Source organism: Staurois parvus, unplaced genomic scaffold (assembly GCF_062004578.1).
Source record: "Staurois parvus isolate SC_StPar_1 unplaced genomic scaffold, SC_StPar_1.0 ptg000299l, whole genome shotgun sequence".
Classification (NCBI taxonomy): domain Eukaryota; kingdom Metazoa; phylum Chordata; class Amphibia; order Anura; family Ranidae; genus Staurois; species Staurois parvus.
The window spans coordinates 17757168-17774380 of NW_028318095.1; the positions used below are offsets into that span (position 1 = coordinate 17757168).

Genomic DNA, 17213 nt, shown 5'->3' on the forward strand with positions numbered 1-17213 from the left:
TTCAATTTAAATCGAAAGGAATCAAAATGAAAGGAGTGCAGGGTCTTTGTTTTCTTTCTAAAGCAGTCACAGAGTAGGATAGCCTATCTCCTGCAGAGTGTGACCCTTGCTATCTGTAGAGAAGCAGTAATCTCTTTGCAGAGGTCCAACACGCTTCTCTAAGTCAGAAAAATCCAACCAATAGAGAGAACAACCTTTGGTAACTGCAAAGCTATAGTCCAACTCAACAGGGACATGTTTGACTTCTGCACCTTGCGCACTTAAATTAAGGATCCCTCTCTGCAGCTGCTGGCAGCGGGGCAGTCTTTTCTACTTGGGATGTGATTGGTTTAGAAAGAAAACAAAATGTAAGACAATGAACACTTTTGTTTTCATTTACCTGGAATGTATTTAGCTGAGTTAAACTGAAGGTTTGGTTGGGTTTTATGGCTGGTTCACATAATGCCCACACCTTAATCGCACAGGAGCACGCTGTGCATTTCTGTGCGATTCGCATGCTGTTTTTTGTGGTGTGATTTCAGCCCATTCATTTTGGATGGGCTAAAATAGCACTGCACCGAAAGTAGTGCATGCGTTTGGGGTGTCATTAACATTGTATTGACACCCACTGCAGATCGCAAATGAAGTGCGTTATGCATGTGGTCTGAATCGCACAGGAACGCAGAGCGCATTTCTGTGGAATTAATTTGTGGGCATGGTGTAAATGGCGGTTAATATAAAAAAAAAAATCCTGTGTATAATTTATTAAAAATGTATATTGAGTAGCCATATTTGTTCATTATATATGCACATTCTGCTTCCTACTTTGTAGAACTGAACATTTGCCTTGTTGTAGTGCTTCATCTCATTATAGAAGTCTATAGGATAGCTGACTGATTAAATGCACTCCTTGTGGCAGATCTCTTATTTTACAGGTATTGAGAGGTCCCTCTAGGTTAAAGGATAAGTTCATCTTTGGGAAAATGTTACATGTTCCACCCATTTTTTTCATGTTCCCGATCCTGCAGCTGCCACCGACTGACCCCCACATACGCAAACTCCTCATAGTAGCTGTACGTTTTTAAAAACCGTGAGGTTGTGTGTAATTCATTCACAGTGTTCTGTTAATGAATGAACTACAAGTCCCGACAGCCTTAGCTGCTAATGGCTTTTAGTCCTCAATGAACTACCAAGGTCCTGTGAACTCTGTGGTAGTTCATTAAATCCTCCTGTCAGCAAGTATCGACTTGCACGTATGGGATGTACGAGCAAACCGATACACTGGCAGTGTGAAGGAGACCTGCATGGCATCGGCGATCTGCTGATCTATGGTGCATTGCTTTAGATTGATTTAGTCTTCTAACACAATAAATAATTGCACATTTTTTTACCTGGGGAAAAAAAAAAAGCTTTTATTATTTTGTAAAAAGGTGAACTTATCCTTCAATCTACAAATCTCTAGATTTAATACAATAAAAAATAGAAGTGTAAAAGCTGAAGTAACTCAAAATGTGCTCCCTAAAATGCACTTTTTTATTAAACCAAGGTCTTTGATTCATAACCGTGTTTACCCTGTAAGCATACAGATGGCCATTGCACAGAATTGGTGCTTCCATCACGTTTGCATTCTGTACCTGGCTATGGTTGACGCAAGAAGCTGGAGGTCATCTAATTAAGGGCTTTTCATGCTTATCCTGTTGCTTGTTGCATGTTATTTTGTGGTGTTTGAGATATCAAGAAGAATAATTGATGGTTGAACTTTATAGCCTAGCAGGGCTACACATCGTGTTCTATTCAGATCCAAGGACTGTAAACAGGCACACTTCTTTACAGCTTAACCAGTGGTGTTGCTTCAATACGGCTTTTATGTTGTTTCCCTTGCATGCACTCTTCAGAAGAGTAGTAATGCTAATGTGTCACTTAGTGCAGAAGTTGTGTGAAGTCTCTGTTCTGGAATAAACAATAGTCTCATGACTAGGCCAGGCTTTCTTCTATCAGTTCTTTGTTGTCCAGCAGTCAGTCATGTGAAATCTTGCTCAATGTGCCAGTCAGTAACACATTATGCGTTGCATTCTTGTACTTGCATTAAAATGATAATATCCAGTTTGGATCTTCTCTGAAATGCCGGTGCTTCTTTTAATTAGTAGAAGAGAGACTGTTTTTATGAGTTCAGATTTCGACTGTGTAGTGTCATGCACTTCTCAGCTCACATAAATCTGGTCTAGACATCTTATTAATTGCTTGTAACCTCAAAGAATGAATGTACTGGCTGAATCTACGCATTATCTGTACTTCTGAAGGTACATCAAGCGGTACTGCATCTTAAAATGATAAGGTAAAGGCCTATTGGTGATTTAAATAAACCCTTACCTTGTACAACAACCCATTCAATGTAAAATAGAAATTAAAGGCAAAACATTTGTATACATATAAAGAAAAAATTATAGATGCCACACACCAACATCTCATTTTCTGGAGTACTTCACAATTGAGCTATCTATTGTACAGCTGATAATATGATGTCACCACCCAGAAGTCCTCTCTCCTTAACGCATTTCACCAATAACAGCTTGATCACAAGGATCTATTCTAGGGCAGCCATCTTGGTAAAGGCAGGGCATTTCTTGTTCATGTCAGCCTTATAAAAGAATAACTGGAAACCGTATTGACATCACTAAGCATATCTCCATGCTTTTTTTTGTTGAGAAATCACTGTGTAAATGCCCCCTGGCATTTCTAGCTGCAACCACCTTGAGTAGGGGCAGGTGATTTGTGCAACATTTACACCCTGAAATCCATGTGCCCTTAGCATGCATGCAGAAGGGTGTGTTTAGTTCAGAGAGGCCTTCCTCCCCTTCTGCAGGTGAAAGAAAAATACAATAAAAAAAATACCCATGCAGACTCCTGGGATGCGTGAAATAATTTTGGCTTAGGCCAAAAAACAGGAAGCAACTGAAGAAATGTAAAAAAGAAAACATTTAAACAAGATACAATATGTTTTCATATCAATTTTACTAAGGCCAAGGGCATAAGGATTAAAAATAGTTAATGCTGATTGGGAAAACTGAGTTCTGCTTTTAGATATGACTCTTAAAAATTAAAATTAGCCATGATTGGTATTTTAGCACAGTGTAGGTCTTTAGATTTCAACATTATCTGTCTCATTCTCTTTTTGCTAAAGCAGCTCATTTATTTCCTTTTGGTTTTGTAGTCTGGCTCCGAGTAAAGCTTCATGTTCGAGATGCCAAAACGAATGACGACAAGAAGAAATGTGTAGCATTTTGGCTGGAGCGATATGCCAAGAGGGAGCCGGGGAAACTCCTGACCGTTGTCTTTGACATGGCTGAGTGCGGACTTAGTAATGTAGTAAGTTGCGTCATTTTAACACACTATGGGGTTGATTTTACGAAAACTGAAGAGTGCAAAATCTGGTGCAGCTTTGCATGGTAGCCAATCAGCCTATAAATTCAGTTTGTTCAATTAAACTTTGACAGAAAAAACCTGAAAGCTGTTTGCTTTCTATGCAGAGCTGCATCCGACTTTGCATTCTCCAGTTTTGGTATACTAACCCATATATTTTCATTCAGTACACAGTCCAAGTTATTTCTTAAAACTGAACTCCAGATGTTGATAAAAACCCCATGTGGGTATGTATTCTTTCAAAATTGTGTTTTTAAACCCAACTACTGTAAATGCATTTACATCTTTATGTTGCCACAATGAAATCCCCTGCACAGAGTGGGTCTAGGCTGGGAAAAATGATAAGCATTCTGAGCATTTGGGTTCTAATGCATGGGTATGTGCAGTAAGCATGCTGCTAGAAGAAGAAAGCAGTGTTATCCCAGGGATGGCGAGGGTACTGTTGCTCCCTCATTGACCAGTGTTTTTCCAGTCTTTTTGACCAAGCTGTATTGCTAAAGAGGAGGTCAGGGTTTTTGCTGGCTGTTAGACAGGAATGCCTAGAAAACAAAACTGGCTTCAATTGTTAAAACTGTTCCAATACTTATGTAGCTCATCTGAGTTTTCAGCAACTTGCATGGAGTTCTGTTTTAATGCTTACGCAGAAGTAATGTTTGATTTGACATTCACACGTTTAATTGATCTATATTTTACTAAGAATATCCAGTGTGCATAACTACTAAGCAGACCACAGTCTGTATATGTAATAAACAAATGTGTATATATGTAAAAAAAAAATCTCACAATTTATTTACGTTAAGATGGCCACCACAGGTTTATAGAATCAAGCACCTAGGCATGCAGACTACTTCTACCAACATTTGTGAAAGAATGGGTCGCTCTCAGGAGCTCAGTGAATTCATGCGTGGTAACATGAGAGGTTGCCACCTGTGCAGTAGGTCCATCCGTGAAATTTCCTTGCTACTACATTTTCCACAGTCAGCTGTTAGTGGTAATATAACAAAGTGGAAGCAACTGGGAACAACAGCAACTAAGCCACGAAGTGGTAGGCCATGGTAAATGACAGAGCAGGGTCAGCACATGCTGAAGTGCAGTGTGCAGAAGTCGCCAACTGTCTGTAGTAATAGCTAATGACCTCCAAACATCATGTGGCCTTCAGATTAGCACAACAGTGCATTGAGAGCTTCATGTTATGAGTTTCCATGGCTGAGCAGCTGCATCCATGCCTTACATCACCAAGTGAAATGAAAAGCGTAGGATGCAGTGGTGTAAAGTATGCTGCCACTGGACTCTAGAGCAGTGGAGACGTGTTCTCTTGAGTGATGAATCACGTTTCTCTGTCTGGCAATCCGATGGACGTGTCTGGGTTTGGCGGTTGCCAGGAGTATGGTACTTGCCTGACTGCATTGTGCCAAGTGTAAAGTTTGGAGGGGGGATTATGGTGTGGGGTTGTTTTTTTTAGGGGTTGGGCTTAGCTCCTTAGTTTCAGTGAAGGGAACTCGTAAAGCCTCAGTATACCAAGACATTTTGGACAATTTCATGCTTCCAACTTTGTGGGAACAGTTTGGAGATGGCCCCTTCCTATTGCAACATGACTGCGCACCAGTGCACAAAGCAAGGTCCATAAAGACATGGATGAGTGAATTAGGGGTAGAGGAGCTTGGCTGGCCTGCCCAGAGTCCTGACTTCAACCCGATATAACACCTTTGGGATGAATTGGAGTGGAGACTGTGAGCCAGGCCACAACTTAATTTCTGAACTTATTTGTTTTGGTTTCTTTGTATGTATGGCTTGCATGGGTTGTTACCAGCGTGGTGAAAATTTCATGTCGATTTAGCACTTTTTAGAAATATATTTACTGAGAAAAAGGGGGACTTGTTCATTATGTATTTTACCCAATGTATTTATGTATGTACAGTATCTCTCAGAAGTGAGTACACCGCTCACATTTTTGTAAATATTTGATTCTATCTTTTCATGTGACAACACTGAAGAACTGACACTTTGCTACAATGTAAAGTAGTAAGTGTACAGCTTTTATAACAGTGTCCCTTCAAAATAGCGAGACGACTCCCAAAACAGGAATGGTTTTACAGGTGGAGGCCACTAACATTTTTTCCCTACTCATCTTTTCCGGCTGTTTTGCACTAGTTTTGCGTTTGGCTAGGGTCAGTGTCACTACTGGTAGCATGAAGCGATACCTGGACCCTACAGAGGTTGCACAGGCAGTCCAACTCCTCCAGGATGGCACATCAATACGTGCCATTGCCAGAAGGGTTTGCTGTGTCTCCCAGCACTGTCTCAAGAGCATGAAGGCAATTCATGAGACAGGCAGTCACTCTGGGAGAGCTGGACTGGGCCGTCGAAGGTCCTTAACCCATCAGCAGGACCGGTGTTTGCTCCTATTTGCAAGGAGGAACAGGGTGAGCAGTGCCAGAATCCTATAAAATGACCTCCAGCAGGCCACTGGTGTGAATATCTCTGACCAAACAATCAGACACAGACTTCGAAGGTGGCCTGCGGGCCCAACGTCCTCTAATGGACCCTATGCCCAATACCATAGAGCTCAATTGGCATTTGCCATTGAAAATCAGATTTAGCAGGTCTGCCACTGGTGCACTGTGCATTTCACAGATGAGAACATGATCACTCTGAGCACAGACGTGAAAGGGCCTGGAAAAGCCATGGAAAATGTTATGCTGCCTGCAATATCGTTCAGCTTGACTGTTTTGGTTGATGGTCAGTGATGGTCTGGGGAGGCATATCCATGGAGGGATCCACAGACCTCTACAAGCTAGACAATGGCACCCTGACTGCCATGAGGTATTGGGATGAAATCCTTGGACCCATTGTGAGACCCTACGCTGGTGCAGTGGGTCCTGGGTTCCTCCTGGTGCATGACAATGCCTGGCCTCATTGAGCACTGTATGTGTGTGTATATATATATTGTATGTGTTTTATGTAACGTTCCTTTTGATAAGTCCATTTGTTCATATTATTATGTTGTTACTGTGTTTAGAACTATGTTTTCTGCTCTCTATAGTGAAATCTATTGGTTATTATAATAGGGTAGACTGGAAACCAAAATGTTTTAAATTTGTTAGAGCAATGAGTGGAGTGTACAGTATTAGCTTGACAAAGGTAATCAATGGGAGTAATGCTAGCCTTTCTCTGTCTGCAAGGCTGTATGTAAAAACATCTGTCAAATATAAAAGAAAAGCACATTGCATAGTGGATATCCTTTGATGCCAGATCTTACTTTTTAGGGTGCTTGGCTGCCTTTCCATGCAGCACTATAGCCCACCCAAAGGTCTTATGCAAATAATGTTTTTCTGAAATTATCCATTCATGTAGAAGGCATGGTAAAAACAAAAGAAATAGGGAAGAGATGATAAATGTTTGTTTTGTTTTGGTGTTCTATTACTGCAGCCAGAGTCACTGACCCATAGGTGCTGTATGGCATACAGTATATATTCTGACCTTTTCAAATTCGGCATCAGGCCTCCTATGACAAATTTTCATTGGTCAACTGAAGCTCTGCCACATTTCTCTTATGCCAGGTTACAGTTATGTTCTGAACACTACCAGATACTTTTTTGGACATATTTATTGTACCTGCTTTTTCATTATTCTGCTAATACACCTGTCACAATGACAGTACACATGAAAAGTATTCCCCTCTTGTAAATTTTCATGTTGACTATTATAAAAGATTCGATCTTAGTGGATTTATTATTTTTAGCATTTTAATGTCAAAGTGAAAATAAACCTCTCCACAGTGATTAAAATGTTTTGCAAGAAAAATATATTGCATAGAAAAAACTAAATAACCAATTGTAGATGCATACATTCCCTTTTTATTATGACACACCTAAATCATCGCAGCCAATTCTTTTCCGAAGTCACATACTTGGGTAAATTAAGTTTGTAGTGAAGGGTTTTCAAGTGAGGCAGTTTCATGGTATAACCTACATCATAAAGACCAAAGAACACTTCAAGCCTAAAAGTCTGGATGACCACATGATAGTTTCAAAGACAATGCAAATCCTTTGGAGTACCAGTAAATCGGTCATTAAAAAATAAATTGTAGGGCACAGCTGTAAATCTGCAAAGAACAGGCTGTTCACGAGAAGTGAGGTCTTTGTGGCCTCCCTCCTTGCACAAACACTAATACCACTGTGAAGGTGTTACAGGCTTCAGAAGCTGAGATTGGAAAGACTATACATTCAAAAATTGTCATCCAGGTGCTTCACCAGTCCCCTCCGTTTATGGGAGTGTCAAAGGATAGCCATAGTCACCTAAAACTCACATAACATGATAGAGGGTTGGAAGAAGCTTCTGTGATATGATACCAAAATTGAGTTTTTGCTGTAAGGCTAAACACTTTATTTGGCATACAGTTGCAAGAAAAAGTATGTGAACCCCTTGGGATTACGTGGAGTTTTGCATGAATTGGGCATAAAATGTGTTCTGAACGTCATCTAAGTCACAACAATAGAACACAGTCTGCTGAACATAATACTACACAGACATTAGATGTTGCCATGGTTTAATTGCACATAACATGTAAACATTCACAGTGCAGGGAGGAAAAAGTATGTGAGGCCCTAGCTTAATGACTTCTCCCAGAGCTAATTGGAGTCAGGAGTGAGCCAACCTTGACTCCAATCAGTGTGATGATATTGGATGTGTTGCTGACAGCTGTCCTGCCCTTAAAAAACACACACCTGTTTTGGGTTTACTGGTTTCAAGAAGCACTGTCTGATGTGAACCATGCCTCGCAGAAAAGAGCTCTCAGAAGACCTACGATCAAGAATTGTTGACTTGCATGAAGCTGGAAAGGGTTACAAAAGTATCTCCAAAAGCCTTGATGTTCATGCGTCCACGGTAAGACAGACTGTCTACAAATGGAGAAAGTTTAGCACTGTTGCTACTCTCCCTAGGTGTGGTCGTCCTGTAAAAATGACTTCAAGAGCACAGCGCAGAATGCTGCATGAGGAAAAGAAGAATCCCAGAGTGTCAGCTAAAGACCTACAGAAATCTCTGGTACATGCTAACATTTTTGTTGACACAGCTACAATAAGGAAAACATTAAACAAGAATGGAGTACATGGGAGGACACCACGGAGGAAGCCATTGCTGTTGAAAAAGATTATTGCAGCACGTTTGAAGTTTGCAAAAGAGCATCTGGATGTTCCACAGCACTACTGGCAAAATATACTGTGGACAGAGGAAACCAAGATTGAGTTGTTTGGAAAGAACACACAACACTATGTGTGGAGAAAAAAAGGCACAGCACACCAACATCAAAACCTCATCCCCACTGTAAAACATGGCGGAGGGAGCATCATGGTTTGGGGCTGCTTTGCTGCCTCAGGGCCTGGACGGATTGTTGTCATTGATGGGAAAATGAATTCCAGAGTTTATCAAGACATTTTGCAGGAAAACGTACGACCATCTGTCTGCCAACTGAAGCTCCGCAGAGGATGGGTGATGCAACAGGACAATGACCCAAAGCATACAAGTAATTCAACAAAACAATGGCTGCAACAGCACAGAATACGCCTTCTGGAGTGGCCCAGTCAGAGTCCTGACCTCAACCCGATTGAAATGCTGTGGCATGACCTTAAGAGAGCGATTCACACCAGACATCCCAAGAATATTGCTACACTGAAACAGTTTTGTGAAGAGGAGTGGTCCAAAATTACTCCAGATCGTTGTGCAGGTCTAATCAGCAACTACAGGAAACGTTTGGTTGAGGTTATTGCTGCCAAAAGGAGGGTCAAACTGTTAAGTCCAAAGGTTCACATACTTTTTCCTCCCTGCACTGTGAATGTTTACATGTTATGTGCAATTAAACCATGGCAACATCTAATGTTTGTGTAGTATTGTGTTCAGCAGACTGTGTTCTTCTATTGTTGTGACTTGGATGACGTTCAGAGCACATTTTATGCCCAATTCATGCAAAACTCCACGTAATCCCAAGGGGTTCACATACTTTTTCTTGCAACTGTATATTCTACATTGTAAGCTCTAACGAGCAGGGCCCTCTGTTTCCTCTTGTACCAAATTGTATTGTAACTGTAATGTCTACCTTCATTTTGTAAAGCGCTGCGCAAACTGTTGGCGCTATATAAATCCTGTATAATATACTAATAATAATAATATACCAAAAAACTGCACATCATCATATATGCACCTTCTCTACCATGAGGCATGGTGATGGCAGCATCGTGTTGTGGGATTGATTCTCTGCAGCAGTCCCTGAAAAACTTGTAAAGAGCAGCAGCTAGAATGATTACAGCAAAATATAAGGAAATTTGCAAGAAACATCAGAGTCCAGATCTTAATCTTATATATATGTTGTTGCTGGGCTTCAAATTGGCTGTTCATTCAAACCCCTTGCAGCCTGACAGAGCTGGATCAGTGTTGCAAATAGGAACGGGAAGAAACGGTAATGCCCAGATATGGAAAGATGGTATGTACTTATCCCCATAGACTCATGGTTGTAATTGCTGCTAAAATTGCATCTTCTAAATACAATCTTGGAGTATATTGAGTCTCTACACATTAGTTGACTGATTTAAAGGACATATCCAGCATGCTATCCAACCGCATCATTGGCAAATTATTATAAACTTTAGGACCAAATTGGTTTATTCCTCAATAGTAGTCACTTAGCATACTTGTGACATTTCTGTAGTGTATATGTGCTATAATACAATCCTCCTGTTTGTAAAGAGAAATTAATATATGTTCAGTGAATACATATCTTGCCCCCCCCCCCATATAATGCTGCCATTGTTACTATAAATTTATTATATTTTTTATTATATTCCTCTAACAACACGAAGCATCAAGCCACGACTGTTACAACCTTGGCAGACTGACGACACCAGAAATCTTAAACGACAGTCGTGCGCTGGAGCCATTGTGGCGTAAAAACCAAATCTCAACAATCTCACCCTATATAAATCTGCTCTCTTAACCTCCCTGGCGGTATAATTATTTCAGATTTTTGGTGCTGAAAGCGGTACATAATTTTGCATGGAAATTTGGCGTTTTATATTGTAGGCCTGTAATTTTTAGGAATAACTCACTGAAATTTGTCCGAACAAGAGTCTAGTAAACATCCCGGGTAGGATAAAACTTGAAACCCGAAATCATAAATTATAATTTAATAAATAATCATAATAAATAAAATAATAATAAATTTAATTCAATAATGTAATCAAACCAAAAACCCTAAAATTTGAAATATAGCGCCAAGTTCGCACATCACTGAACAAAGTCGCAAAATCGCTTTCAGTGTCTGATGACGAACTTCCCCATGAATCATCACTCAATTCTGCAAGTGGTTCTGATTTACTATCGCTGTTCTCTAGCTGGTCTAAAACCACTTTTGACCTAAAGGGACGATTTTTGGACGCCATGGACATTTCTCAGTTTCCAGGCAGAAAGAACAGGCAGAAAGAACAGTCAAAATGCAGGCAGAGCACAGGACAAAGCATTAGGGACAAACGTGTATGTGAAATGGTTTGATACAGTAATGTTTTACTATGTGATTTTAGTGAATGTCACTTTTTGTCATTTTCAAATTTCCCGCCGTTCTGTCCCCCGTACATCCCGACGCTCGTAGGGAACGGAACCCAGATGACAGATGCCGGCATCCGCCAGATTACATTGCCGGGGACACTGCAGGAGGGACATCGCGGGAGCACAGGACAAGGTAAGTGCAAGAGGGATCCAGGAGCAGCGCTGCATTGTATTCCCGAGTGTAGCTCGGGGTTACCACTTGTGGTACTGAAACTTTACCCCGAGCTACACTCGTGAATACCGCCAGGGAGGCTACCATACAAGTCCTCCCTTCATGCTGCCAAACAAGCCTACTTTGTCACTCTTATTAATACCTTGTCATCCAGTCCTCGTCTTTTCTCTACTTTTAACTCTCTACTTTCTCCACCCCCACCCAGTACCTCACTCACTGCTCACGAGATTGCAAATCATTTCAAAAACAAGATTGATGCAATTCGTAGGGGCATCGCCACTGCACAGACATCCATCCCACTTAGCATACCTTATACTAAACCTCCCTCAACACTTTTTTTCCTCTTTTGACCTTGCCACTACTGAAGAGGTCACTAAGGTTTTCTCAGAACCCCGTCACACTACCTGCCCCCTGGATCCTGTCCCCTCACAACTACTACGGTCACCCTCTTCTTCCATCCTAAGCTCCCTCACTCACTTCAATCTCTCCCTCTCTACTGGTGCCTTCCCCTCCCCTCTAAAGCATGCGCACCTCACTCCCATACTTAAAAAGCCCTCCCTGGACCCCACCAACCTGAACAACTTAAGATTCATCTCCCTGCTACCAATTACCTCTAAACTCCTAGAACGTTTAGTCAATAATCGCCTGAGCTCCCACCTCACCAACAAAAAGCTTCTTGACCCTCTACAGTCTGGCTTTCGCTCACTACACTCCACCCTAAACTGCCCTACTAAAACTCACTAATGATCTACTAACTGATAAAACCAATGGCCTCTACTCAATACTCTTAGTACTTAACCTCTCTGCGGCTTTTGATACGGTTGACCATCCCCTTCTCCTAAAAAAAAAAACTCCACTCTCTTGGCTTCAGAGTCTCTACTCTCTCCTGGTTCTCCTCCTACCTATCGCAGCGCTCCTTACCTATAACTCTGCCTCCTCCTCTTCACTCCCTCCTTCTGTAGGGGTCCCTCAAGGTTCTGTCCTTGGACCCCTTCTCTTCTCCATCTACACCTCCTCCCTTGGTCACTTGATAAACTCCCATGGCTTTAAGTGCCATCTCTATGCTGATGACACACAAATCTATCTTTCTACCCCTCACCTCACCCCTTCAGTCTCCACTCGCATCACTAACCTACTAAATGACATATCGGCATGGATGTCACTCCACTACCTCAAACTCAATCTTTCTAAAACTGAGCTCTTAGTTTTCCCCCCCAGTCTGTGCCCCCTCCCCTGACTTCTCCATCAAGATCAATAACACAATCATCAGTCCCTCCCTTCATGCCAGGGTACTAGGTGTAATCCTAGACTCCCATCTGTCCTTTCAGCCCCAAATCCAATCACTGTCCAAATCTTGTAGACTTCACCTCCGCAACATCTCCAAGATACGCCTGTTCCTAACCTCGGAAACCACTAAGCAACTTATCCACTCCCTTGTTATATCACGCCTTGCCTAATGTAACTCCCTCCTCATTGGCCTACCTCATCACAGGCTATCCCCTCTTCTATCATGAATGCTACTGCCAGACTCATCCACCTTACTAACCATTCTGTATCTGCCACCCCTCTCTGCCAATCCCTCCACTGGCTTCCCATTGCCCAACGGATAAAATTCAAAACAATAACGTATAAAGCCATGTATACATCTGCCCCAAATTAATTCACCGATCTTGTCTCTAAATATCACCCAAACCGTACTCTCTGCTTTTTGCAAAACCTCCTGCTTTCTAGCTCCCTTGTCTCCTCCTCCCATGCTCGTCTCCATGACTTCTCCAGAGCTTCCCCCATCCTCTGGAACTCTCTTACCCAATTTATCAAACTATCGCCTACTCTGCTCACTTTTAGGCAATATCTGAAAACCTATCTCTTCAGGGAAGCCTATCCTGCCCTCAGCTAATACTGGAATCTTCTACTCTTCCAATCAGTCCATCCCCCACAGTTACTACCTTTTTGTACCACTAGCCCCTCTCTCCTAGATTGTGAGCTCCAAGGAGCAGGGCCCTCAAATCCCTCTTGTATTGTTGCTGTATTGTCTCCCGTTATATTGTAAAGCGCTGAGCAAACTGTTGGCGCTATATAAATCCTGTATAATAATTTTTTTTTTTAATAACTTATAATTTAGTAAGTGATTTTCTGTACCTTTTTTGTAGAATGGATATTTTCCAACACATGTTCAGTGTAGACTGCATGCTCCATGTTGTAATGTTCTAAAAATTTACTGCATGCAACCAAAAACTCTATCTTTGTTTTTTGGGGTGTTTTTTTTTTGTTTTTCTTTTAATTTACGGTGGATGTTACCTAATTTTTGATGATTGTTCTTTTAACCCTGTAGATGTTAAACCCATTTTTCAAACAATTTTATGTGACTTTGATGTGCTAAAATATTTGAGAAGGCAGGCTTTCCTCTCAGTGGACCAACATCAAAGAGGACTTTATGAACAAATTTTGCTTTCCTTCAAAGTATCTTTAATATAGCTGTGCAGTCACTTTTCACTGGTGTCACACACAGCAAAACTTGAAACCTTTTTAAAACCTTTAACAAAATATACACTGTGACACATCATACTCCAATAAAAATGAAAAGTTTGTCATTTCTTTGTATCTTGTGATAAAACCATTTCCTATTGAAAGAACAAACTAATGTCCAACCTGTATCATCCTGTTACTTCGTGCAATATTGCCAAAAGAAGGCTTTTGCTGTAGTGGTAAAATTGACAACTTTTTGTTCTCGTTCTGAAAAACTCAAGCAATGGCTATTTTTGTAATCTGCATCCCTGTGCACTTTTCTTTTGCCAACGATATCCCCTGCATAGTAATAAGTAAATGTGATATCACATGCAAACGAGATAAAACATGGTTTTCATTGCAAGCGGTTTCATTAGGAAAGGTTGTTCTTTAGATAATGGGAATTTGCATTCGGAATCCTCCTGGGTTTATAGTTTGTGAAGATAAAGTGATGATTTTTTTTCCTTCTGCTGTTTGAAGTGGAAGTAATATATTTATAAAAAGGACAATGTCTCAAGGACATTCCTCCTCCAGAGTTGGTTAAATATTTTAGTTTGTGTGAGTGCATGGAGATACGTTATCATCAGTCAAATGTTAGACTAGCTGTGTTTTGTATTGTTTTGAAATTTGACACCGGGAAACACATGCAAGGGCATAGTGCTGAACAAAAAAAATTTAAAATATGGGAGATTTTAAGAAGTGATCTAAAGCTAAATTAGCAAAATATTGGTCGAAATCATAGCTACCTTTTTTTCTAGTTCCATTTAGTATTTCCAAACACATTTTCGATTTCAGTTACTTTTAGGTTCAGCAAGTAAAAATAGAGTTTAAAATTACCCACAATTCTCTTTAGTGTTATCTTTGTTATAATTTAAAATTAGGGCACATGGCTAGAGGAAAGTGGCAGTTTATATACATTGCGGAATATTCTAATTGGCTGCCATCTTTACTTTCTTTCAATCAGCTTAAAGTGATTGTAAATTCTCAACTTTTTTTTTTTTTTTTATAAAAATAACCAACATAGTAATACATACTCACTCTGTGTGATGGTTTTGTACAGAGCAGCACCAATCCTCTTCTCAGGTCCCCCACTGAGTGCCCCCATAGTGAGCCACTTGCTATGGGGGCACTAGTGCGCTCTTGCTTTACAGAGCGTGGCTTGGTTCTGCCTCCCACTCCTTCCTCACTTGCATGTGAATCCATATTTCGTTCTATTACTACTCATACATTAATATTAGCCATCATGACACTGTTCCTTCCGTGTACCGTCACTTGTCGACGGTCTTTTGCTGAGACAAAAAGTGACTGATGCTGCCCTGTCCTAGTTCTCCATTACAGTTGTGCTCAAAAGTTTGCATACCCTGGCAGAAATTGTGAAATTTTGGCATGGATTTTGAAAATTACTAATAATGTCTTTTATTTAAGAATAGTAATCATATGAAGCCATTTATCACATATATTTGTTTGGCTCTTTTAAATCACAATGATAACAGAAATTGCCCAAATGGCCTTGATCTCAAGATTACATATCATGGACTGTTTGGCCTTGGTATAGACACCTAAGGTGACACACACAGTTTAAAATGGCAATTAAAGGTTCATTTCCCACATCTGTGGCTTTTTAAATTGCAATTAGTGTCTGTGTGTAAATAGTCAATGAGTTTGTTAGCTCTCACATGGATGCACTAAGCAGCCTAGATACTGAGCCATGGGGAGCATAAAAGAAAGAGCATAAAAAACCTGTGTAACAAGGTAATGGAACTTTATAAAGATGGAAAAGGATATAAAAAGAAATCCAAAGTGTTGAATATGCCAGTCAGTACTGTTCAATCACTTATTAGGAAGTGGAAAATTTGGAGATCTCTTGATACTAAGCCAATGTCATGTAGACCAAGAAATATTGCAGCCACAATTGCCACAACAATTGTTTGGGATGCAAAGAAAAACCCACAGGTAACCCAGGAGAAATACAGGCTGCTCTGGAAAAAGACAGTGATTTGTTTAAAGGAGCACAATATGACAATACTTGAACAAATATGAGCTGCATGGTTGAGTTGCCAGAAAGAAGCCTTTACTGTGCCCATGCCACAAAAAAGCCCTGTTACAATATGCCTGACAACATCTTGACACGCCTCACAGCTTGAGGCACACTGTAATCTGGAAAGATGAGATCAAAATGGAGCTTTATGGTCAAAACCATAGGAGCGATGTTTGGAGAGGGATCAATGAGACAAATGGTGACAAGAATACCATCCCCACTGTGAAGCATAGAGATGGCCAACTGATGTTTGGGGGGGGGGGAGTTCTAAAGGCACAGGAAAATTGATGGCAAGATGAATGCAGCATCTTATCAGAAAATAATGGCAACCAATTAGCATTCTTCTGCACAGAAGTTGTACATGGGATGCTCTTGGTTTTTAAAGTACAACAATGACCCTAGGCACAAAGCCAAGTTGAACCTCATGTAGTTACAGCAGAAAAAGTTGGATTTTCTGAAGTGGCCATCACAGTCTCCTGACCTTAACATCATCGAGCAACTCTGGGGAGAACTCAGACATGCGGTTCATGTAAGACGACCAAAGACTTTGCATGACCTAGAGGCATTTTGCCAAGACAAATGGGCAGCTATACCACATGAAAGAATTTGGGGACTCAGGCAACTTACACAAAAGACTGCACTCTGTCATTGATGCTAAAGGTGGCAATACACAGTATTAAGAACTAAGGGTATGCAGAATTTTGAACAGGGGTCATTTCATATGTTCACTTGTTGCCATGTTTTGTTTTATGATTGTGCCATTCTGTTATGACCTACAGTTAAATATGAATCCCATAAGAAACAAAAGAAATGTGTTGCCTGCTCACTCATGTTTACTTTAAATAAGGTACTGTATATTACCAATTCATCAAAAGTTTGCAAACTTTTGAGCACAACTTTATTTCCCAGTGCTTTCTGGGATACTGGGGCCTCCACTGTTTCTCCCCCAGTGCCCAGTTAACACTTTATATATGGTTCACTAACACACCATAAATGCTATAGGCGCTTTTAAGTTGTGGTTAGAGATCATTAACGTTTAAATCAATGGAGTCAGCTGACAGGCGTCAATACCTTGTGAAAGTGACATGTTGCTTAATTTTTTAACAGCACAACAAGACACAATGCTACCGCTCCTGTGTGAACACTGTGCGGTTCCATAAACATATGGTATTGACAGACTTGTGAATGAGTCCTAAGGGGCACTGAATTATGTAAATCTGTTTTAAAACCTCACTGAGCTTAGATCTTGACTCACTTTAAATTCCTGTGTCATTTTATGTTTTGTTTTTAACTGAACTTTGCATGGAAATGCCATGACCTTCCTCCTACTCTAGTTTTGCTATGCTGGCATTGGTGAAGAACAGCCACACTCCTGACAAGCTTCCTTTTGCCTACTAGTACTGGTTTAGGAAGGAAGTGGGTGTATCTGTATGACAAAGTGCAGTATCAAACTGGTGCTTATTGGACTGCATAGTCCTAGAACTGTGATGGTGCACAGTCATA

At 40.7% G+C, this 17213-nt stretch overlaps 1 protein-coding gene across 1 annotated transcript in view; it reads left to right on the forward strand.

The window, feature by feature from the left end:
• Positions 1-17213, forward strand: part of MOSPD2 (motile sperm domain containing 2) — a 150384-nt gene that overhangs the window by 60064 nt on the left and 73107 nt on the right. Inside the window, exon 5 of the mRNA XM_089682976.1 lies at positions 3191-3345. Coding sequence (XP_089539102.1) covers positions 3191-3345 — 155 coding nt within the window. The remainder of the gene's footprint in view (positions 1-3190; positions 3346-17213) is intronic.